The following is a 25,107-nucleotide window of genomic DNA, read 5'->3' on the forward strand; positions in this document are numbered from 1 at the left end:
ATAAATTCATAAATGCATATTTCTAGTGTAAGTATAAATATGTATAAATATAAATTTAAATATAGTGTAAATAGCTACTTAATAAACTACTTTGCACACATATTAAAGGGCATTGAAGGCCTAGGCTGATGGAAAAGGAAGTGCTAAGATGATCATTAAAGTTGTACTTTTGGAAGTGTATTTATCAAAATGGACTAGAAATCCTTGTTTTCCACAAGGTAGTTTTGTCTTGCAGTAAAAAGCTGGACTGCACCTGGAGAGCAAAGTAGCCACCATTGTTGCCTCTGAGCTCACAAGTCTTTTATTCAACCTATGTAAATGCCATTGACAGAAATTCACAAACTTTCTCTCCAGAAGGCATCATAACCTGTATGCTGCAGAGAGCAGTGAGCTAAATATAATCTTCTTTATGGCCTGCCACGTCCTAGGGACTTCAAGTCTTGCTGTATACAGAGAACAACACAAGATGCAGCAGAGGCTTTGGGATAAAACAAAATCTTCTTGGTGGCCCCAAACAGCAGGAATTTTCTGGCAGACCCTGCTGCACAGGTGCTTGGAATTAATAAGGAATGAATACAGGGAGAGTTAGAAACCTGTTTTAACTATCCTTTTCTCTTACTGCTATTAAACAAATGTTAAGATCTGCGATAAAGACCATGTTTGTAAAAGGTACTTACATACAAACAACTGTATATTTTTGAATAATACTTTCATTTCTGTCTGTTTACCTTTTAGAAAGAGGAAGCCAGAGAAGAGAAAAGAAAATTACCTTTTAGAAAGAGGAAACCAGAGAAGAAAAAAAGAATATTTCTCTTAGTTTCAGAGTTATGGAAACTTTACTACAGTTGCATGAAAATTGAGTCTTTTAGCTCCCTTTCGCCAGAGCTCTACCCCCAAAATAGAGAAGGATTAGCAGGCATTGGTCTGTTAGTGTGCCAGAGACAGAGCTGAGCTTTTTGGTCATTTTGCACAGCTTTTGAATGCTGCAGCTATGTAAAAGTAGATCACAGTTCTTCTCCTGACCCAAAGTAATGTATGCCCTTTTCTGTGAAGACCTTTTCTACAGCATGAGGTAAATTGTGCAGGCAAGAGGGCTGTACACTGCCCATTTCCACCTCAAACTACTAAATTGTGTGAAATAGCAAAAGCAAGCCTTCATCTGACATTCGCATGACATTCAAAACAGCAGTGGCAGTGATAACAAAAGATACTTCCAGCTGCAGGAAACAGGCCTGAGGAGTTCTGAATTTGTGCTTTTCATAGTTAGTTTTTTTGCAACTGAAGCAACTGAAAGACACAATTTCCTACCTAACACTTCTATAGTATTGAAGGAAGACAAAGAAAATATTTGCTCACCAGTTTTATTTTTGAGGCGTCTATTATTTCCTTAATAGCTACTGACTGCTCCTTCTCCTTCATTTTTCTTTTTTGTTAAACATGTAAATGATACCAGAGAGTGCTAGACAGAAGTTTATATACTTAGGTGAACTTTGATTCTTCCTTGGACTTTAAGACTAATCTAGTGTAGAATGTGATTGACAAAGCATTTTCATTGATGTTATGCAGCCTTTTCAAGTTAGCCAACCTAAGCAAATGAGGTTGTTAATGTTTACCCTGGCCCTTTCTGTAAAATGGTTTTGAACTTTAGCAGATTTTATCAACTTATAAGGGTTGCCAAATTACATCAGTATTCACAAAATAAAAAAGTACTCGTGATTATGCAGTAGGGGGCTGCCTAGATCAGCAATGCTATATGCACCTCTAGTGGAAAGCTGTCTTTACTTCATGACTGAATAATTGCAGCACTTGTTGAATAAAACACTTTGGAGTATACCTACTTGAATTTCTTCCTTCTATGATTCCTGAGAATGGGACAGACAGCAGCTTTTGCAATCCATCCAGATGGTCACCATCCATATTTAACAAATAACTAATACAAATACAAATTAATAATGTCATGATGAGAAACTGTGACCTCAATGACCTTGTAATAGCAGTGAGATTTTGCAGACAGAGTGAACCATGCTTTTACTAATAAATAGTGTCTCCCTAAAATCAAATGCAGAGTTAACAGATTTAATCAGAACTTTATACCAGCTGCAGTTAATAGAATCATAAAAATTAAAGAAAAACATCTATCTGTCCTATCCTTATCTAACTTCTACTCCGTACCTGTACAACACAAGGTTTTTTCCAAATGCCAATGGAGCAAAACAAATACAAGTAAGCCATGCAGTCACTGAGGGTTTTCTCCACCAGCTCTTTTCCTGCAAGAGTGGCAGAAGTGAAGCAATCCCACTGACTTGACTCCCAGGCAGACTGGAAATAAAGAGTAGCTCCCAGGCTTGGTAAAATAGTGAACTATGAGTGTATGAAATTAAAGTGAAGCAGTGATCAGAAGATCCCTGAAGAGGTGACCCATTGCAAGGCACCACCTTTACAGTGTATTGCCACCTTCCCCCAGCCCAGCTGTTTCCCCAGCTCACAGCTGACACAACCCCTGGCTTCCAGCATGCCCAGGTGCTTTGGCTTCCCTTCTCTGGTACTGGTTTAATTCTTTTCTCAACATTCTTGCTGCTAGGGTCATTCAAGGGGATAGTTAAAAAACCATTTCTTAAATATTGCAAATAAATCATAGTATCATAGAATGTTAATGGGTTGTTATGGACCTTAAAAACCATATAGTACCACCCTCCCTGCCATGGGCAGGGACACCTCCCACCAAACCAGGTTACTCAAGGCCTTAATCAAGCCTGGCCTAGAACACTGCAGGGTTGGGGCATTCACAACTTCCCTGGGCAACCCATTCCAATGTCTCACCACTCTCACAGTAAATAATTTCTTCCTACATCAACATGGAAACAGTTTTTTCTTGGCTTTATTTGGTACTGGATGTGGAAAAAAATTGAATGAAAAGGTTTTCCATGAAGTAGCTTTCAATTTTCTTCCAATCTGAAATCAACTGCTCCATTTAGTTTAGTCATTCAGTATTGACTACTCCAGCAACATGGAGCTGAACTGATTCAACATATCAGCAGCTGGGCCTCTCCTGGTGGCTTTTTGAAATCCAATTTCATGGCAGTGCAGTGCCTGAAGCATTGCTCTGCAACTACTTCTTAGCTCTCATTCCCAGCCATCTAATTGCTACAGAGCCTCTCACCCCAGGCTTCTTCAAAAATAGTGCTGAAAGCTCAAGTTTTGTGCACCAGAAAAAAAAAAGTCAACTTAGAATCCTTGTAAACATTCACAAGATTAAATTATTTTTCTTGCTGGTGCCACCCAAGTCTGTGCAAGAGAGGCCCATACCATTGCAGAACATAAACTTCCTCTCACTTCATTCTCATTGCAAGCCAGTCAATCTCCTAATGCTTTTGCCATAAGTTTTAGTGGACTGCATGTCAAGTAGAGAGCATTATCCCAGTTGTACAGGGATTGTTTGGACTGCAACAGTTACTTCTGAATGAAAGTACTGATAAATTGCCAACTGTTTTCATACAGATCTCCACTGTGGTTGCTAGATTACTGGGTTTACTGGTGAGTCCTAGGGCTGTATATGTATATTATCAAAGCAAAACAACATTTAGTACAAAGATGTGATTCATAAGATCCCATGTTGTTAAATTACACCTTGAAAAGCACAGAGATCCTAATTTTTAACTCTGCTCTTTCCTCTCTTCACTGTGACTAATGTTCTCAACATCTGCTTTAATATGTTTCTTAATTTTTTCTCTTTGCTGATATTAAAGCAATGTAAAGCAGAGCTTTTTGATACCTGCCCTAGACTATTAATGATAGTGTGATATATGCTTTGTATTAACAGACCTAAACATCTACACTTCCTGTGTTCTGAACATTTGGAAGTACTAATATACTTTAAATTCACTACAGAATGGTAAATAGACTGTAAGGATTTTGATAAAAATGATAAAAATGAAAAGTATTTATTTTTAAAATGTCTCTCACCACATCTGACCTACATGACAGTTGTTTACTTCTAAAACTCACTCATATGTTGTTTCATTTTTTTTAATGATTCTTTTATGGTCAGGAACGAACCTGCTGCTCCTAATATATACTTAGAGAAAAATATTGTCTTATAATAAACAAACACTCTGCTGTCTGTTAATTAAAATTTCATAAAACTAAATTATTACAACAAGGAAAAATTACTTTAAATTGATGCCATCTTCAATGGTGTCTTTTTTAAATTAAGTCTTACCTTCTCCATAATGAACAAACAGTTTTCATTACATGATAGTTCATAACAATAGTTATGATTTTATTTCAGTTATGCTTTATCAACAAATATATAATTTGGTTTACAAATTCTTTCAAAGGAATCAAGGCCTCTTGCATGTAGGGAAAACTAGTCTTACATTTTAGCTGAATTTATAAAAGATTGTTATAAAAAGTAGGTTTCTGCCATTAGGGTATTCTGAAGAGCAATAGAAAGACAGCCAGAATATTCCTTAGTTTAAGCAATTCTTAAGTAACCACCCAAAACCAGACAGTTTCATGAAACTGTAAATTTGGGTCCAAACACAAGCCAGATAATCCACTCCTCAGAAGCTGTAATTATTTTAATGAGAGATGGAGGAATGTTCTTATTTTCACTTCTCTGATTCTACTAATGCATAACTGTAATTCATTAATTCAGGGTCAGACAATGAGCCTTTGAGCAATTATTCACATGAGTGGTCTCACAGAATTCAATGTCTTCATTTAATGTGCCATTAAAATGGTACATGGGTGCACTTAACTAAAGTAAACATTAGTTCACTGCAACACACAACAGGTTGCACTGTAAAAAGTGGAAAGGTTACTCAGCCACTGAGTAAGCAATTGAGAACACTGAGGCAGAAAAATGGCATCATGAATTTATCTTTTATAAGAAAAGATTTTGCTGAAAAATTACTTGAGCCTTTTACCACATTCTGAAAACCAAGTCAGTCCATTTCAGAATTTCAGAGATTACTCTGCACAGTTTACAAAATCAAGACAAGTCCCAAGTAAGGAAAGTCTATAAAGAAATTCTAAAAATACTTAGGAATTATGCTGGAGAATTTTAAAGAGAAAGCCAAAATCAGCCAGATACAGAGGCAACTCGGTCTCCTCTGTAATCTCACTCTATGTTTGTGTCAGCCACCACAGCAGGCACCTTGTGCAGATGTCAGAGCTACTGTGGGTCCTTGCTGAAGTACAGGACAAACCCAGCACATCTCAAGGAAATTAGATGTTCTCTCATTCTTGATCATGCCTCCTAGTCCTATGCTCTTGTAATACATACATGTTTGGCTCAGATAAAGAAATTTCATTTTGTTTAATATGATAATGAAAAACTGGATATAAAAAAATAATTTTCTACCTGCATCTCTATCTTTCTCTATTGCACAGCTTATGACCAAAATTTTGCTGGCAGATTTAGGATGTTTTTTGCTTGAAAGATGGCTTAAAACCAAGTGGCATGAGCTAAATGCCTGAGATCATCTCCATATGCCTAATTTGTTTGTATATTTTTAAAGCACACAGTGCTGAAAGAGAAGACAGCAGAAGCAGAGACATTTCCTCACACCAGTGCAGTTTGCCTGCCTTGCTGAAGGCAGGCTTTATTTTGCCACAGTATTGAACAGAGCAATTTGGAAATGTGTGCTACTCCCTGGCTTACCTAGCAGCCTGCTGATTTCCTCAGCACAAATGAAAGTCCAAATACCAAATACTTGTCCCAGAGGCACTTCAAGAGTCCCAAATCCGTGCAAGTACAATACCATCAAGGTCTAAAAGACATTGCAGATTTTTTTCCTCATCAAGAGTACGGTATTCAATAAATTTTAGAGACAAATGTCCTTCAAGGCTGAAGATAAAGGCTAATGAACCTGGAATTAGGACAGATTAACATCATCCAATTTTAAAAGGTTTTGAAGGGAGTATGACTTCAACCCAAAACCCAGAATTCATGCCTCTCATCACCATCCCACGCTATCATACCAGAAATTATCCTCCCCTGCCTCACATCAATTTGAGCCAAAATATTAATTCACTCCCCAGGGACCATTTCTTTGCTATGTTCTGTACAGACATATGTGTAAATCAGTCCAGCTGCAATAGTTCTGTATCTGGCATGCAAATAGCAGATGTTCATGAAAATTTTAATTGGCATTAATGCTGGACTGTAGAGTGGGCAACACAGAAGGGTAGCGATCTTGTCTCTTGAGGTATTTTTGGAGCTAGGGAAGTTCTTTTAGCCGGAAAAAGCTGTTCCCCCAGAGGGCGATAAAGAGCCAGCACCTATCCTGACGTGCCCTTGGTGGATTGTCAAAGCCTCCGACAATCCCCCTGCCTCCATCGGGGGAAGCTCCCCTTTACCGGTGCACAGTTTAAAGCCCTGAGCACAAACAGTTCTGGACATCAGCTAGGGTAGAAAGGACAACATACATCCTTCTGTAAAGTGCATTGATTACAGGTATTGATATGCATTACTTTCATAAATAATAACACTCTTTGTGGATTTGTGTCCTGAAGAGCTCCATCCTTCCTCTTCAAATATGTAACATATATGGAAACATAAATAGCCTTTGTTAGTCCTCTCACGTTTATCCACAAAGAGACATCATAAAACTGAAGTTTTTTACATTAATTCTTGTGAAGACGTAACTTTCCTCTTATTTGTTCTTGAAATTATTCAACTAAATGCAACTTGTCTGTATGAAAATCCAGAACTAGAGCCTTGCTTCAGGATAAGATACTGGAGAAACCACTGCACCATAGAAACTATTACATGGGGGTTTTTAAACTTTTTTCTTAGTTGCGGTAGAAGGATGTTTAAGCAAGGCTTTAAATGGCCTTCTAGGGTCCAGAGACTTTTTATCCTTATTATTTTTAGCACTGCAAAGACATCAGTAACTCCAATGGGTCATGCACCAGGCATTTTGCTGGGCTAGATCCCCAAATGCTATTCAGACCAGTTAAAACAACTATGTGTCACCACACTGGTGCCCTTTTCTGTAATAATTATTGACAAAAATGCAATCAGCTCAAGAGAAAGAACAGTCCACTGATACTATTCCTTAGTCTCTGAACTGTGATGTGCTTGAATCACTCAAAGAAGCTTTCTAGTATAAAAAGCAAAATGAAGGCCAACAAAATACTTACAGTTCTTTGCATTAGTAAAGGAGTTTCAGAACAACCTATCCCTTCATCATTAAAATTTGATTCCATATTGATTATGTCTTCAATAACTTCTTCCATCTGATAAAATAATATTTTAAGACAAATCAGTACAAATAATAATGGAGAAAAGTTATTTTTAAAATACAGAGGATTCATCTTGAATATCTATTACAGCAATAAAACAATTTCAGAAGTTTATATCTTCTGAATAATAACTCAAATTCTGAATTCTGAATAATATAATTCAAACATTTCTATAAAATATTCACATTTTTTTACTTCTTGTGAAAACAGTTGTGGTTTAGCAAGATACATCTTTCTCTTAAACACCAGCCCATGCCTGTATTTAACCCCTTATTGCAGCACCACGATCAGATGACAGGAATGCATTGTTAAGCTGTAACTGTGACCTATCATCTTGATCAAATGTCATCTTGATCACAGTGCATTGCTGCACTGGTGCAGGAAGACTGAAAGGAGCCTGTGGTTCTGCAACTGTATGAGTCACTCCAGGTTTGGTGTTACACGTGTCCCTCTTGGGCAGGTAGAGGTTTCTTTGTTTAGCAGTACACTGGATACTTTTCCAGACAGCCTTCTGGTCTCTGTTTTGATCTAATCTGAGCCAAAAACTACTGAGGCAGCTCAATAATTACTTGGGATGAAATAATGAGTACTTTGAAGGCCTATAGATACATCTAGGCCAAAGTCCAACATGAGTTTTCAATGATGATTACAGTCTGGTTCCATTCACAATATAATTTTGGGAGAGATCCCATGATAAGCATGTCACTTTTAAGCATGTCTGTTATCTGCAGCTCTTGGAAGCTGAAGAAGTTGTAGATGGTCCTGTGCAATGAAAGTATCACACAGACATGGGACCTTTCAACACAGAAGTTTTGGCCACATGGCCCAGCACAACTCATGCATGCATTCCTCTACCTCTCTAAAACCAGAGAACACAGAACTACTGTGCCAGCAGTTGTGCCTAGACTTATCTAGGAAAGCACCATCAGGGCCAAAATGATACCAAGAAATGCTGGCAATGAAGCAATATGAAGGAGAGCAGTTTACTGCACCAACCTGGGTGTTGGCTCGATATTATTTACTAATATATCTATAGTCTACTCTTAACCACAGGGCACACCCACATTAAGAAATCCCATTGTGACAGCAATCCATCCCCCTGAGTCTGAATGAGATTTATCCAAATCATTGCAAAGCTGCCAGGATCTTGCCAGTGCCAGGTATCACCCTCCCAGTCTCCACCAGGGTGGAAAGTGGTACAGGGCATGCACCTGATCAGACCCCAAATGCCTGAGAACAGTTTCAGCACACTGCACTTTGCCAGCATGGAGGTGGTGACATAGGTGTCCACAAAGGCCATTTAAAATAGCATTTTAAAGTCGCTCCAGTAATCCATACACCTGACTCAAAATGTCAGTTGTCAATGCAGAAGGAATGGAGAGGCCCCAGATGAACTCTCCAGGAAGCTTTATGGGCTCCCTCATGCTTAGCTATGTTACATCCAAATGCTGGAATGAGTCATGGTGTATTTGTAAGATTCTTCTGTTCTATTAAAGTCCAAGACATGATACATCATCTCCATTTCTCATTTCTGTAGGAATTCCTCTCTTACCTAATAAACAGTCTCTTTTGAAATCTATTGAAGTATTAAAAGCCATAATGACCTACATCTCACACTGGCTAAGAATCTGATATTGTATTATAGCTGAACCTCTATTAAAATCAATGGTGGCACTAAAGTTAGCATATCTTTGCCAATTTACTCAAGATAACCCACATAAAAATATAGCAGCAAACTGAAAAAATGAATAAGTGATTTTTTTTTCAGTTATGTATTGAAGGTAATCTGTATTTAACATTTTTCATGCAGCTAGGTTAATACCTTCAGACAGAAACAACTGCCATCTGTAAAAAGGGTGTTTTTCTTTGCAAAGTGCATATTCAGAAAATGTACAGCAACATGTGATGTATATGTAAAAAGATGCAACAATACATTTTATCTGGAAGCAGTCTAAAAGCTTGATCCTGCAGTAAGCTACTCACAGGCACGTGAGAGAACAACCCACATAATTCAAAAGGACACAGAAAGCAAGTGCCATAACCCCTCGAAAGTTAAGAAAGTCACGTCTTGCCCACTTGCAAGGAGGGTGATGCAACAATTTGTAGCAGTAGACAGAGCCCAGTTCCCCATTCTTTCTTTGCCCAGCTGCCTCCTACCGCATTCTCGTGTTGGCCCCCGAGGGCCAGCAGCTTGGTGACCGGGCTGTCCCCGGCGCTGGCGGGGGCCATGGGGCCGCCCCGCAGGATGGAGGCCACCCCCAGCGGCTGCGCTGCGTGCGACAGCGCCTGGCTGGACAGCTTGGTGTCGAGGGTCAGGTACTGCTTCACCTGGTGCCTCTGGCTCTGCTGTATGTGGTATCTAGACTGATTTTCCAAGTGTGTTTGTACCTGGGAAGGAAAAGAAATAATTGCTGAAGTTTCGAGTTGTTAGTATCAGGATTTATGCATATACTCACTTAAAAATATTTCAAATCAATAGATTCAGCTTTAATAACACTTGGATAGAATTATTACTTTTTTCACTTTTACACACATATTTTTTATTTCTTTACCATTTTCCCCTTACACAGGTGAACAAACACTCTGAATAATTATGAAGAAAAACAGATTTAGAAAAGATAACCATGTTCCTGAGAAAAGACCAGAAATATGCTACACATTTTTTTCAGTTAAAAGTGATCTCTCTTGAGATCACTGCAATCAAATCCACATGCATATATGAACCCTAAAATTAATATTGACTCTTTTGTACATGAAAGAGTAAATAAATGCACACAGAAATATCATCCAACCAATTTTAAATAATAACAGGAATAGACCTTTATTCACACCTCAATCCTCAATTGTCTCACCTGGTAATAAGTACAGTCACTAAAATGAGGCATTGCTGTAGTTTGGCAATAGAGTACAAGCTGTAGTTCTGAATTACTGTTCACTATCCACAAGCTGTGCAGACTTCTTGGAGTGCCTCTTGAGGACAGATCACTTTTTTAGTGGATTGAGCTTCATAAACTGAGTGATCATGCCAAAATGGCCGATTGAGTAAGAATTTGGGTCATCCTTTGATTGTAGGGATTGACAGTTGCCACTTCACACAGCTCCCCTTTCAGATCAATGTCACATTTCTGCAATTTAACTACCAGAGGAGCACTTCATACACAAACCTTACTGTCAGTTCAGCCCTGTGGCTCTCTTCTCTTCCTATGGCATGACTGGTAACAAATGTCTTACCATAAATTTTTCTCAAGTGGCCTTTGTAAGCATGATTAATATTTGTTAAATAATAACAAAAATTGCTTTGAAAACTTTGAAGACTTTTTTTCTGAAAAATATTTAGTCATTCAAGCAAACTTCTTTTTGATTCCCCTAAAATACATAAGCAGAGATAGATAGCCATAAAAGCAATTTTCATCTGAAGAAGTCATGTTTTTGTACATATTGCAGTACCTACTTTATTTTAATCGTTCCAGTATAATTTTAATTATGTTCTTTAAACTAATTTCTTTAAACTAAATTCATATAAAAAAGACTAAGCCATGCAGTAATGAATATGAGATTAATTACTTTGATGTAAACAAACCCGAAAGTTATTTAATAATATTCCATTAAAATACTGGTATAAGATCTTAAATACACTGTTTGGATTTTCCCCTGATTTATGTCAGGAAGGTATGCATAATATATAAGGTTGAAAAAATTTCATATATATTTGGGATTTACTTACATCATTATTTGTCTTAATTTAGATTTTTGTGATAGTTTTAGAAAGTGTGTAATGCCCTGTTAGTTTAAGTTCTAATTTATCATGTGTAAGGATACATGTAAAATCATAAATAATTCAGATACTTATGCATCTATTTAGTCCTTCGTAATTAAGATCATAATGAAAATTAGATACTCAAGCATTTTCTTAAATGACAGTCCAATGTAATCTATTGCATGCCAGTTAAACCATAATATTATTTTTGAGCAAAATCAAATATATTAAGGGAAAACAAATATGTCCCATTGGATGGCTGGAGCAAGGATTCTCTGCACCCTCAGTGTCTGCTGTTCTTTCAGAAGCTTTCATGGACAATTCATGATTGTGCTGGACTCTACACTCACTGACAGAATCCACACGGGGTGACACTGCCCAGAGCCTTGCAGCACCTAAACTGATGAAAATCTTTCCAGCAGCACAGAACTCTGCAGTCAACAGCTTTGAAAACACAGATTCTTTATGTGGCATAAATGGGAGTTGGATAACACACAGGCCACAATCGCATTTACTGCATTTCACCCCTACTAATTTTTTATCTCTAATGAAGCTGTTGAAGTCCTTGTAACAAGCAATGAATTTCTGCCTTAGAATTTCTACAGGCCTACCTGAAGCATGAAATCAAGAATATTGTATACCTTCAAATTAAATGGGAAACATAAGAAAATTGCAGTGTCCAGGATCTATACTACCTTGTTTTAAATGTGTTTTTAATAAGGAATTTTTATAGATCTGCTACAAGAAAACTGCTGAAAAGTCAATGGCTTGGTTTTTTTTCCTCTGGACCGCAGATTGCTAGTGGGAGACCAAAATCTCTCTGCATCCTGTTTTCTTAGTGAACCACCACAGGGCCATCCCACTGGGCAAAGGGAAGATCTGTGTAAGACATTCAGCTAACTGCTGATTAGGTAAAAAACAGTTTTCAGAAGTGCTTATTTAGTGTGATAATCTTTCAGTGATTATATCCTGTCCTGAACTTACACAGGCAGAAAAAGAACTAAAGCTTTGCTGACAGGATCTATGTTGCTGTGGTTTTGCAAACCCCTCCACCCCTTTACTGTGCCAGTCACAGTCATTACAAAGCAGAATCTTTGAGGTTAAAAATAGATCTATGCCCTGATTTTCATCTTCATATAGTCTAAATAACTCTTAATACTCACTGCTAAAGTAAAGCACTTTTTAAACTCAAACCACAATGTAAAGACAAAGCAGAATGGGAAACCTATTTTTAAAATCATATTGTTAATGTACAATAAAAGTGGACTGTGGGGGAGGGGAAATTCATACTGTGAGAAAGGGAATACTGAGATTTCAAGTCAAGTTCTTCAAAAGTAGAACTTATTTTTAGAACTGTCCGTATAATATGTGTGAACTAGGAGTAAAAACTCAAATCCTCATAATTTTATAAAACCAGATAGTCCAGTGTCTCATTCCAAGCATGACTGATTTATTCTCCATTGGGATATTGAATGACTTCTCTTATATCTTTTATCAGCGGTATGAAGGTAGGTTTCAACTTAGATTTTCTGAATATTGCAGATGACTTTAATTCTTTTAAGTAAGTATTGCAAAAATCGCAAATGTTAAACTTTGACCTGATTTTGAGTTTCCTTTTAATGATGCACAAGGAGCATTTAAGCACTGGCACACACAGTTGCCCTGAGAGGCTGTGGAATCTCCATCCTTGGAGATTTTCAACACCTTTCTAGACAAGGCCCTGAGAACCTGAAGAAGCAAAAGAAATCTAAAAAGAGACAGGGAAATTTGAATTGATAGTCTGCATATAGAAAATATATATATCCGTTATCAAGTCTGGTGAAAAAAGAATGGTGTCAGGTTAGAAGTTCAGTAAAATAAATGCAAAAAGCAAAAGACTGAAAGATCAGTTCTACATAAAGTAAAAACACAATCCTTCTTAAAAAAAAACAAAAAAGGAAAAAATATTTTCCAGTAGAAGAATTTTAAATTTTTTTCCCAATAATCCTAATATGATATACTCCAGCAGTGCCAGGAGACCAGTTTTTCACTTTAGAATCTTTTGCGGAATTCCCATAATCTGTGACAATATTTTACCAGAGTTTATGTGGAATTTTAAGATTCAGATGTTGATGCTGATGCACTTTTTACTGCCACAACAGTCTGAATATAGGGTTACCTTCTTTTTCTTTGTCTCTGTGGGTCAATGAATATTTAGTCCTTTGTTTAAAGCAGTAAAGCATGAAGGAAGACCCTGAAATGCTTTCAGGACAGTGTATCCAATAATCTGGCACATCTCTGGAACCTGGATTCACATCTCTGACAAAAATTAAGCAGTGTGATTTGATAAAGCAGATCTTCGAGCTCTCAGCAGACCATTTTCTATTAAATGCCTTTCTGCCATCCTATTGTTTTGTGAGATGGATGGCCTTGCTTGTTGGTATGCCTGATTTCTATTAATAGCTAGCAAAAGATGGGCACTCAGTGACCACCTAATGATCCAGACCCTGACTCAGACAAACCTCAGACACAGCCCAGGACTTAGTGTTGTTCTACTGGTACCTCTGCTCTAGCCCATGGTGTAGTGGCTTACCTGGCCCTTCCTGCCAAGTGCTCCTGATAGCACATCTGTAAAGTGTAGCAAGGTGATGAATTTGTGCAGATGAAGGGCTGGTTCTCCTCCCAGATATTGCCCTGCAGCAGCTCTAGCAATGTACTGTAAATGCTAATTATCTAAGATTATTTGAGGAATGAAGGACAGCATAAAACCTAGCAGTTAATAGATTATCCACTCCCTTCTAGGCACTGCTTTGGTTTAATATCTGGCTTTCCTGAACACGGTGAATTTAAAGTCTACTCAGAACCAGAAACTTCAAGCATGAAGGGACTCAAAAGCCTCCAACACAAATACAAATATTATAATTCCACCAGTTCCACAAAGCCAAAACAGAAATGAAAACTTTGAGATGGATTTTGTAATCCAGAAAAAGATCCCAGTGCGCAGGAAACTGACTGTACCTATTTCTATTTTATATCTCACTGACAAGCCAGTTCTGGGAACAAGAATATAACAGCCTTTCAGAATTACAGATGCATATTCAGACTTCTTCAATTGCTCTGTCTAATTTGAGTACACATCATCATGTTGTAACACTGCAGTACAGTTGTGTAACATCTTTTCCCATATTGACATTGTTTGCTTTCATTTCTTATATGTTGCACAATGGCATAGCTAGACTTTCAGTAGTTTATTACATAAACTGTTTTACTTCACAATTTGCTGATGGATTTTTTCTTCTGCTAGTAAAAGAATATATAGAATGTCAAATTTAAGAAAAAGTAGCTATTTAGGGGACCTAAAGAAGGAATGAACAATGCCACTGATTCCATTAAGCAGTAGTGCTACATCTTTCTAGGTGTAGAAAGATGCTCTTCCACTAAGAGCAAGCAGATGACATCTGTATTCCCAGGCTGCTTAGCCCAACATCATTCCCAAGAGAAATAATAGGAAAACTGAAAAGAGATTCAATTAATAAATTATTAAAATATAGGAATATAATTAATGCTAGTCAACATAGTTCTGTGCAAAATAAGCCTTGTCAAACAAATCTACTTCTGCTCTTTGATGAGATTTTAAGTTAGGCTGCCAAAGGTAACGATGTAGGTATAATACACTTCAACTTTTGTGTGCCTTTTGACTTAGTATCACTCAATATTCTAATTAAAAATATAGCACTGCACAGTATCAATAAAGCGTGTTTTAACTGGATTAAGCATTGGCTGATGAGCACGCATAAGAGAGTGATCAGCAAAGGCTCAGAAAGAGGGGCTGCTCACTCTTGTATTACTCATTTTACCATCAGTGATTTGGGACTAATGAAAAATAAAACAAACTAAAAAGCATAAATATTTTTAGACTAGTGTTCCCAGTCGAAGTGATACGAATCTGCACGCACAGGAGGAAGAAATGTAGGATGCAACAATGAAGTAAACACCTCAAGCAATGAGTCTGTAAAGAACCTGGGGTCATAACAAGCCAGCAACTCAGCAGGAGCATCCCACTGATGCTATAGGAAGAAAGGAAAAATGGCATAAAGAAGGTAGTGAATAGGGGCCTGGCTTTACTCTGCTTTTTTTTTATGGCTCAGGAGAGATAAATAATGGAAGCCTAAAAATATTTCTACCCTAAATACTTTTGAAACACTGTTGAAAAGTACAAAGTATGTAGAAAAGAACTATGAAAGTAATTGGAGACTGAGAAAGGGATATTTCAATGAAAGCTTAAAGAAGCTCAGTTATGTTCTTGTTGTCAGTTTGTGAAAAAAAATTGTGAAATTCATGGGACATTCTGAATGTGGAAGCTAGCACAAAAAGCATGTTAAGAGCCACTAGCCACAAATTGAAGTGAGACATAGCAAAAATTGTGTGCATAAACAGTGAAGTACTCAAAAGGAAGTGCTCTAACTACTGCTTTCTTCAAACAAACTATCGATGACTTTCCGGGAGAGATAGAATATCCAAATCCAGGGTATACTTTTAGCAAACATATTCTTGAACTCAAAGCTGTGTACTAGGGTAATTACTGAATGCAATACAAAAGTCCATGATTTTAGAGGAATTAGAATGAGGAGTCTAATAACTCTTGCTGTGTTTAGATTTTATGGGCTTCTGGACTTGAGAGCTGGCTATTTTAATGACAACTTTTGATATAAATTAACTCTGGATTTAAAAAATGCTTAAACATTTGCTACAAAATAATATGCTTAAAGATGATCATAGTATACTGGACAGAACTCAGCAGACTTCACTGAAGTTTGCCATTTATACTGGATATTATTTTGTTTCAGTATTTTTAATAGCTTTTGAAGAAAAATTTTTCACCCTGATAGGATTACATCATTCATCATCAATCCTGAACACAACACCTCTCTGCAAATGAGTGATGGGACTTCATGTTCTTTTCAGCCACTGTACTAGAAAATAAGCATTTAATTATCCACTCTTAATTATTAAAATGTTCTGTAACTACCCAGAAATTTTAATTCCATTTTAAGATAAGAAACACAGTCACAACACAGACCATTTTTGTTCCATATCTTAGGACTTTCAAATGTATTTTAAATGTTAGGAAAAAAAAGCATTTTTAGTTATGAAATAATCCTTTTTAACATCTCTTACAAATGAATATCAGTTGTTTGTTTCTCCTGCTCTCTTTATTAAACTTTTTGAGGGAAAAATATTAGTAAAATTATTTAATAATAAAATGAAAACTCAATTTAACTTAGGAATTATACACTTCTGTTCTATCCCAAAGACTATCACCAAATACTGTAGCTGTTCACTTTAATGTTTAGTTTATAAAAGCATGTGTGATTATGCCAATTAATTACTTAAGCTAAACACAGTAATTAATTTTTAAATGTGAATATTTTTCCTATAGGAACTTTGATCTGACTAGATGAGACCTTCCCATTAATATGCATGAAGAAAGAATACAAAAGACGTGTAGTCTGGAAACTTAGAGCTGTGTTTTGTTGATGCCTTACAGTAGCTTTCAAGTTAAGAAAAAAATTTCATGTGACTCTAATGCACCATTTTTCATTTATTTAGCCTTTGACATCATATTCGTCAGGAACTTGTGAATATTCTTTCAAGGGTGAAGGGACTGAAGAAGAAACATTTAAAAGTTCATTGACAAAGACCACCTCTTCAACAATGGCTACTTCTTGTGTCTTTTAGTATCTCAATGTCTAAAACTAGCTGATAAAGGTGGGGTAGGGTGGGAGTAATTGGAAATTCTCCATCACACGTCCAAGTATTACAAAAAGCAAGAGGAATGTGGGAGGAAAACAATCTGCCAAACAGACTTTTCAGAAATCAGTGCTGGGTAAGAAAACTTTCTTTGCACAGCATAGGCAGCAGAACAGTGTTTCTCTCAGGAGGAGGAAGGCAGCAGAGCTCTCAGGGCTGTGGCTAATAGAAACTAGATCTTACAGCTAACCATTTCCTAACAAATCCCCATGCAGGCACTGGGATTTTGATAACATTTCCCCATTGTTGCATTCTCTAGCACTCACTGAACATTGATGGAGCTCAGTCCTTTCAGGTATTCCTCTGCTAACCTCCTTGTGCAATCAGAAATGAGTTGGGGGAAGCCAACTACCTGCACTGAGCAACTACAGAGACATTATCAAAGAGAGCACTTCCATTTGCACCCGTGTACCTGAGACACTCTTGGCTTCTTAATTGAACTCCTGCAGTTAAGATACACACAGCTCTGATGGCTCCTTATCCATCACCAGCTTGACTTCTGAAGAAAGGATCCCTAAGGTCTTAAGGCCAGCTTGTCATGTTTTAAAATAACAATGAGTCTCCATGACTTTGTGGTCTTCACTGGTAGAAAAGAATCAAGTTTTTAACATTGCACTATAAAAACATCTTATAAAGTTAAGCAAAGCAAACTACAGGAAGTATTTTTACAAAACCATCCCTTTGATTTAACTTGGAATTTAAGCTGAAAATCTAAACTGTGAATGAAACCAACCACTACAGGTAATAGGCCACACAAGCATAATAATGGTTCACAATCAAATTAAGAAACGGCGGCTAATATCCTTACTTTGACTCTGCACTGTGACCCTCTCCGTGCTCTCACTGATTCATGAAATCTGTGAATATAATAAATCTTTACTGTTCCAGTTCCTCTTTATTGTTGGTGTTATTACAGGACAGTGAATATGACTAGAGCATTTCAAGAATGTGAAGAAACTTTTTGTATGGCGAGCTACATTTGAAGAGCTAGGTCCTGATACCTTTATTTAACTACTTGTCTTTGCCTCCAGAAGTTATTCAAATTAGGTCAGTTACTAAGTTGCTATTAAATGGAGAAGAGCATACCACAACCAAATTCAATCAGTTTTGAGTATAGAAAGCACAATCATCTCGTTTTGAATTAAAAATGTTAGTGTCAATGAGTTTCCATCAGTGTGGGTTGTTCAGTCCTAGCAGGAGAAACAAAATAGCAACTTTAAAAGTCCTGTATTTGTCAACTCCAATGGCTAGCACAGACCCATAGAAATAGCAGTTATATTACAGTTATAGCAGCATGGAAAATCTGTAACCAGAATGATGTATTTTATTCAACAGTTCAAGATTTTCTGGTAAATGTCATACATCTAAAAAAATCTACTCCAAAATATAGGACTCATATATAACAGGCTAATAGACTATAAGGAAAATTCTTGCAGACACAAAAGCTTATATTTTAATTTCAGCATTTTTAACCATTTAAGTTCCAATGAAAGCACTCAGGGAAGACAAAAGATGATTGCATTATAAACACCCATATAGTCTTTTTTGTTATCCATCTGTAAAGTTTGTAATTTAGGTCTGACATTGGAGAAATGCAGTTGGTATGTGCACTACATTTATGTGTAACAATAATTTCAAAATACTTTGGTTTGTTCTTCGATTTCTAATTTTTTTTCATGTTGCAGCTATAATTTTTTTTTCAATTTTGTCTCACTTTAAGGGTTAAGAGAACTCAGAAAGGAATCAGCCTTAAAATGTACAAGGAGAGATCATGAAGTAACAATTTTGTCATTCTTTGCTGTACACTTTTTCTGGCTGCCCAGCTGAGCAGACTGTATCTTTTGAGATTTAGTGATGGCAGTAATATCTATCTTGTTCAGTTACATCTAGCAAAACAGTCCTTGAAGCTAGATCTAAAAGGTGTATTTTCCTGGTATGTAAAGATATGGACATCAACTATAATGTAGAAAAGTACTGGTGGTGAAACTGTAAGAGCAGAAAACAGCACATTCACTTTTGAGTATGTGTCTGAGGGAGGGGCATGTCTTTTTGTCCTTACTTCCTCATTCCTTTGGATTTCACTGGTTTTGCAGTGCGAGCTGAAGAAAATTTCAAAGCCTGAACAAGTAAACTTACCTCTGGTGTGCTATTCTTCCACAAAAATAAAGTTTAAAAAGTTTAGTCATTTTGGACAAAATTGCTGGGTTTGCCTTGTTCTAATATGAGATATTCATGAATGTATGCCAAGGGGACTACATCAACATCCTCAAAATAAGAAAAGAAGCTATTGGTTGAAAAGCACGGTCAGTTTATTAAAAGTGGTAACAATTTCACCACCAGATGACAGCACTGCTTATTAGTACCCTGTTTTTTGTGTGTTTCAGTCCTCCCTCATTTTGACAACAAACTGTAAAGAAATATGCACCCCCCCCAGCCCATGCACTGCAAGAGCAGAGGAAATAAAGCCAGTGCCACAAGGTGGTTTGGTGAGGCAGTCACATCAGGGAGGCTGATCTGTTGGACAAGATATTTTAAACCTGTGAAGGGTTATAGCTTCTGTAAAGGCACAGACAAAACTAGCTTCAGTCTGAGAAATGTGCCTTCTATTTCTATTTCCTCAGCCTCAGAATGATAAAGAGGGCAAGGGGGGAAGCTTTCAAAGTAGGCATCTTAGGTTCAGCTTCACAACACGATTTTTGTGAAGTCAAGGCAGCAACATCATTTTAAGCCAGCTTAGGATCTGGCCACAGAGTGTGCTTTCATACAAAGCGAGCAGATTGGGTTAGCTGACAGCAGTAGGTGATGTTTCTGTTAAAAACAGGAATGGCACTTCAAGGATAGCTATATGACAAAGTTATAAAAAAAGTTTAAAAAAAAAGTTAAAAAAAAGAAAAAAAAATTCTTATCAGCTGGTAAAATAATTTTTTAAAAATCTACCTGGCCTATTTTGTGTCTAAATATGTTTTCTGGCTGTAAGTGGCAATGAGTCTGAGCGTGTTCATGCCCCAAGGATGCTGATGACATGCTGTTCACACAGTTAGCAAAAATTTCCTTCATTACCTGAATGTAGCCAGAAATCTGTGTCCTCTTTTGGCAATACACTTCCACTTATGGACTGAGAGTAGTAGCAGTGGATTTACAATGCATTAAGCATGTGACCTTTGAAATACTTTAATAACTTCAAAGAATTTGAGTTTTTCACTATTCCTAAAAATAAGAGTTAAATAAAGAGCCTAGCTGTAAATGAAAAAACACCTAATATTACCAGAAGTTATCATGAATATAAATGTTCACTTAAAAATTTGTAATTGATTTTGAGGAATATTTGCTGTACTATAATTTTTTGTTTGGATCAGAAAACAGGCATTTCAGACTAACACTGATGAGCATCTGCTGGAGACAAGGCAAGCAAAAAATTTATTTGGGGAGCACTTACAACATGCAAAGCTCCAAACACTTAAGTTTTACTGTACTCTGCAGTTGACAGGAAAGCTCACAAAAATAGCATAATTGGTACTTTCAGGACTGAACTGAGAAAGCAGTCTTGCCTTTTGATGTGTATTTAAACTAATCTTAGTTCACAATATGTTCCATTCAGCACTAACTCAATTAGTAAAAAAAAAAAAGATAAAATGTTAATGCCATTTCTAATATGCAACAGATCAAAATTCAGCCTTTACATTCTGAAATCAGCCTTTAAAAAAAAACTTAGAACCAGAACTGCTGTAAAAACACCATAAATAGAATCAAAAGTCAGCCTAGCAGAAAAGATCACGTGCTTCACTGTCAGAGTTATACTCTACAGTATTTCCATCTCAATTTAGGTACAACAAACCTTTTTGCACTCAGTCGACACTGTAGAATAGGAGTTGGAGGAAAAATATCAGGCTAAGCTCAAACTACTTAACAGTTTCCAACTAATAGCCACTAAATAAAAACATTAATTAACAAAAGATGATTGATTTTACTGGGATTAGAGAAACTCCCACTTAGTTTAAATGGGAGTTCTGTGTGAATATGGAATTAAAGCTTACTACTGGTAAGCCATTATTAAGAGCGTTATTTCTAAGCTGTATTGTACAGAACAAGTTTTTCAAATTAAACAATCCTAATGTGGTAAGGAATGTACAACTTAAAAAGTTGTTAGAGTTGCCTGGAAAAATTATTGTGATATCTATGTACCTGTGTGAAATATTTTTAGTTGAAAGAAAGAATATTTAATAACAATAGCTATTATAAAGAGTCCTTAGTATTTTGCCACAGAATTTTCAGCAGGAAAACATCACAGTGTTTGCACAGCACCAAAATGGTGTGCTGTGAATGTTAATGCTAAGATTTAGTAACTGAGTTTATTAGTATTAACGAATTTATTTAATTATCAAGTGAGTTAATTAGCATTTTGCAGCATAATCAGTAGGCCATGTTACAGAGAGAAGGCAAATGCTAGTCTCTGTGGTCTGGCTTAAGAAGCTGGTAGATGAAACTATGATTCCATCACACACGCAAAATAAAGTATGAATCAATTAACCTGATTTTTATCAGGAAGCTAAAAGTACAGAAATATTGATTGGCCAGCATCATCACCTACCTGAGTGCCTGGACTTCTATCAGTTTTGTCACCTTTACACAACAGCATCGCCCCAGAGCCTGGGCACCCAAACACAGAGCAGCAAACAAGAAAAGACTAGAACAAATCTGGCCATGAATAATGGATGTCCATGTATATCCTGTCAGTTTGAGGGGAAGAAAGGAGAAATGGTTCATAAGGGCATTTCCTTAACTCTGGCTGGAATTTCAGTTAAAGAGGAAGAAACGATATAGAACTTTAAAGGAAAGAAACTTTCTATCTGTGTCTTAAATGCACTATTAGCTGAAGAATATGTGCTAGAAGAAATCAATAGCATAACAGTATGGCTGTGTTAGCAGTTTCCTTCAGTCTTTTTGTCATTCTGTCATCACTGTTGCCATTCAAAAGCCCACAAAGCCTAAATGCTTTGTGACACAGAACTCTTCCTATTGTTGCAATTTGTTATTATTGTAATCTGAAATGAGATAATTATCTTCAACATCAAACACTACAAACACGAGAGTTATTCTCAATCCAGTTCACAATCACAGGTTTTTTAGCACTATCTCAAAGTAGTTTAACAACAGAATTCACTGAGATTTACTCAGGCTCATTACATTTTCGTTTACTGGATGCAGAGCATATACCTAAGACAGTTAAATTTTGGTAATATTCCTATTTTTCTCACTCAAGTCCAGATTTTATCCTTACATTAGTGGCCCTCAGGACCATCCTACTGAATTAGCAGATGGATAAGTGCTTGTCAGAGCAAGAAAGGCTTTCTTACAGAAAACTAACACAAAGTACAGCATAGGTAGACATGGCTTCAGACTATAGCTGTGCTGATGTCTGAGATTTTCTTTCCTTTTCATTGCTTCTTTGACCACATATGCATGAGTGCACAGCCCACAATTAGTCAGGATGATCTCTTTATTAGGCAGGAGTATCCTTCTCTAAAGATTACAAAACCCCACTACTTGAAGTGTAAAATTGCTGCTGTCCTTCCTCACGGCTGGATTTCCAGCAGAAGAATTTAGCTTGTCACATTAATCCATGAGTCTCCAGCCCAGCTAATTTAACCTACATTTTCAATGATTTTTATGTAGACTACTAAAGTTTCATATTCACTTCCAAAATACTATTTCAATTATTGTTGATTTTCTCTCTTCAAAAGCATTTATAGTGCAGTTCAGCGGAAACTTCCATTTTACAAGGTAAATGAAAAGGTCCTTTTCAGTTATGTCAGCAAACCCCTTTTCCCCTGTAAGATCACGGTAAACCTTGAATAAAAAACTAAGCATAGTCATATCAACAAAGAATATTCAAGTCACCTGAGATTTGCAAATGGTATTATCCTCCTATTTACTGGAAAGCTTTGAGGCAATATTCAGAGTAGATGAAAGAGGAGGATATGCTGACTCAGGATGAGTAGCCACAAAACAAGAAATGGGATTAATAAAATTATGAAAGGGGAAAACACTGTGACCAATTAAAAATGGAAAATTTACACCATCTAGATTAAGCTGATAATGTAAGGAGAAAAAATAATAGACCTTCATAAAAAGCTATCAGAATAAAAAGCAATAGAAAAAACATTAAGATCACTTTCTATTTAGAAGGTATTTTGGATCTCCCTCTATTCCTAACCATAATACTTGAGAGCAAAAATAAAGCCCCCAAAAGAAATAAGCAGAATAAAACTAATGTCCTGGCAATATCTGAGACAAATATCTTCTCAGTAGCTGGTACAGAGCTGTGTTTTGGATTAAATCTGAGGATAATGTTGATAATACACAGATGTTTTAGTTGTTGCTAAGTAGTAGATACTCAGGGACTTTTCAGTGTCTCGTGCTCTGCCAGTGAGGAACTGCACAAGAAGCTGGGAGGGAGTATAGCCAGGACAGCTGACATGAAATGGCCAGAAGAATATTCCACACCACAAAACACCATGCTTAGTATATAAACCTTGGAGATTTACCTGCAGGGGAGAGCCAGTTGTGGCTCAGAGACAGCATCATTCAGCAAGTGGTGAGCAGCTGCATTGTGCATCACTTGTCCTGGGTTTTATCTCCCTCTCTCCTTCTCCTTTCTATTACAATTATCAAAAGTAGTATTAGTATTGTTGCTCTTGTTGTTCTTGTTGATTTTATTATCTCTTATTTGCTTTAATTATTAAACTTTCTCTATGTCAACCCATGAGTTGTATTTTTTTTTCTTTTCTTTCCTTTCTGATTTTCCTCCATGGAAAATGGGTGGCAGGGGAAGGGGAAGTGAGCAAGCAGCTACGTAGTATTTAGTTGCCTGCTGGGCTTAAACCACAGCAACTGTAAAGGAAAAGAAAGATTAGTCTGTCATCATAATGAAAACTAAACAGCCTTAACAGAATAAAAGAAAAACTGGAGAAGACTTCTGTGTATTTGTACAGAACAAAGGGCCCTGATGTTAGACATGAAGCTCAAAACACCACAGGAGTATATCAGCCAGAAAGTTCTTTACCAGCATGAGCTGGGAATCATACAAAAGACTACCAGCAAAACAAGAAACAGTCATACTCCCAGTAGGGGTTTTGATCATCTTATGGATCCAAACAATGTGCTTGTTTTGTTGCTAAGGTTTTCTTCAAGGTGGTAAATTTTGGCCAAACAGAGATGGGCAGGCAAATAATTTTAAGATTTTATTCCTTCGTTAAAGAAAATTTCAGCCTGTCTATCTCAAAAACAAGACAGTACCAGCAGCATGGCTTCACTGTTAAGAGGATGCACACAGAAACTTATTTGACATATATTTTTTGCCAAAGTATGAAAAGTGTGTGTCCACTGTGTAAAAACTACTGTGGATTGGAGGGGAATAGTGTCACATGGAAGAGAAGTCTTGGGAAGCAACTATGTCTTTTACTAACTATACTTCAAATACTGAGCAGTTAGCAACCTGGTAATTTTGGTTTTTGGCTGAGGACTCATTAAGAGCCACAGAAAATTCCAGTTAACATTTTTAATCTTGATTCCTGTTTACAGATCTCAATTTCAGTGTATGGCGTGTCCAGTGGTCCTAGGATTTAGACCACAGTAAAGAGAATTATGTGTTAGAAGAGAGGTAAAAATGGATATTAATTTCCTAAACCTACTTTTAAGGTCCACCATTTGGGAGGTCTGATATAAGACACTCTGGGATGTGACAGATAGAGAAAAAAAAGTCTTCACAGCAGCAAGACAAGTTAAAATGATTCATGGTGCCCATGGCTGCTGTACAGTAAAATTCTAAGTCATTTCACTATAGGCTTCAGACATGGACACTGTCTCTGAAGTCTACATACAACCCATCACATGTAGAGATTTTTTACAGCCTGATCACTGACACAAATTACATATTCTGTGTTATAGCTGAACAGTAAAATCAATCAGTATTGAAATAGGGCATATATTGCAGATGAAAAATGGGAGGCATCTAGGGGCTCTCTACTAGTGATCAACAGATGTTGAAGTCCTCGGCCCGTGTCTCCTTCCTCCCATGTCTGAACTCAATAGCTTTAGGAATACAGAGAATACAGAAGGTGGACACAAAAGCAGAAAGTGATTGGTAGAAGGGTAAGAAATAAATGTATTTAATAAATATTAATTTTCAATTATTCCTTCCATTTTTCTGTTCCTCTACAACTTTTTAAAAATGCATAGTTCTTGATTCCAAATAGCAGGGATTACCTGCTTATTTCCAATTCCCAAATTTTCCTGTTAACTAGCAGCTT

The 25,107-nt window shown here is 36.8% G+C and overlaps 1 protein-coding gene across 1 annotated transcript in view; it reads right to left on the reverse strand.

The window, feature by feature from the left end:
- The window catches only part of TFEC (transcription factor EC), a 65,230-nt gene that overhangs the window by 29,235 nt on the left and 10,888 nt on the right, over nt 1–25,107 (reverse strand). The window contains exons 2-3 of the mRNA XM_077178965.1: nt 9,409–9,639; nt 7,150–7,245 (exon numbers count right to left, since the gene is read on the reverse strand). Of these exons, the coding sequence (XP_077035080.1) occupies nt 7,150–7,245; nt 9,409–9,480 (168 nt within the window). The 5' untranslated portion in view covers nt 9,481–9,639. The remainder of the gene's footprint in view (nt 1–7,149; nt 7,246–9,408; nt 9,640–25,107) is intronic.

The sequence above is a fragment of the Agelaius phoeniceus genome, chromosome 5, assembly GCF_051311805.1.
Source record: "Agelaius phoeniceus isolate bAgePho1 chromosome 5, bAgePho1.hap1, whole genome shotgun sequence".
Taxonomy (NCBI): domain Eukaryota; kingdom Metazoa; phylum Chordata; class Aves; order Passeriformes; family Icteridae; genus Agelaius; species Agelaius phoeniceus.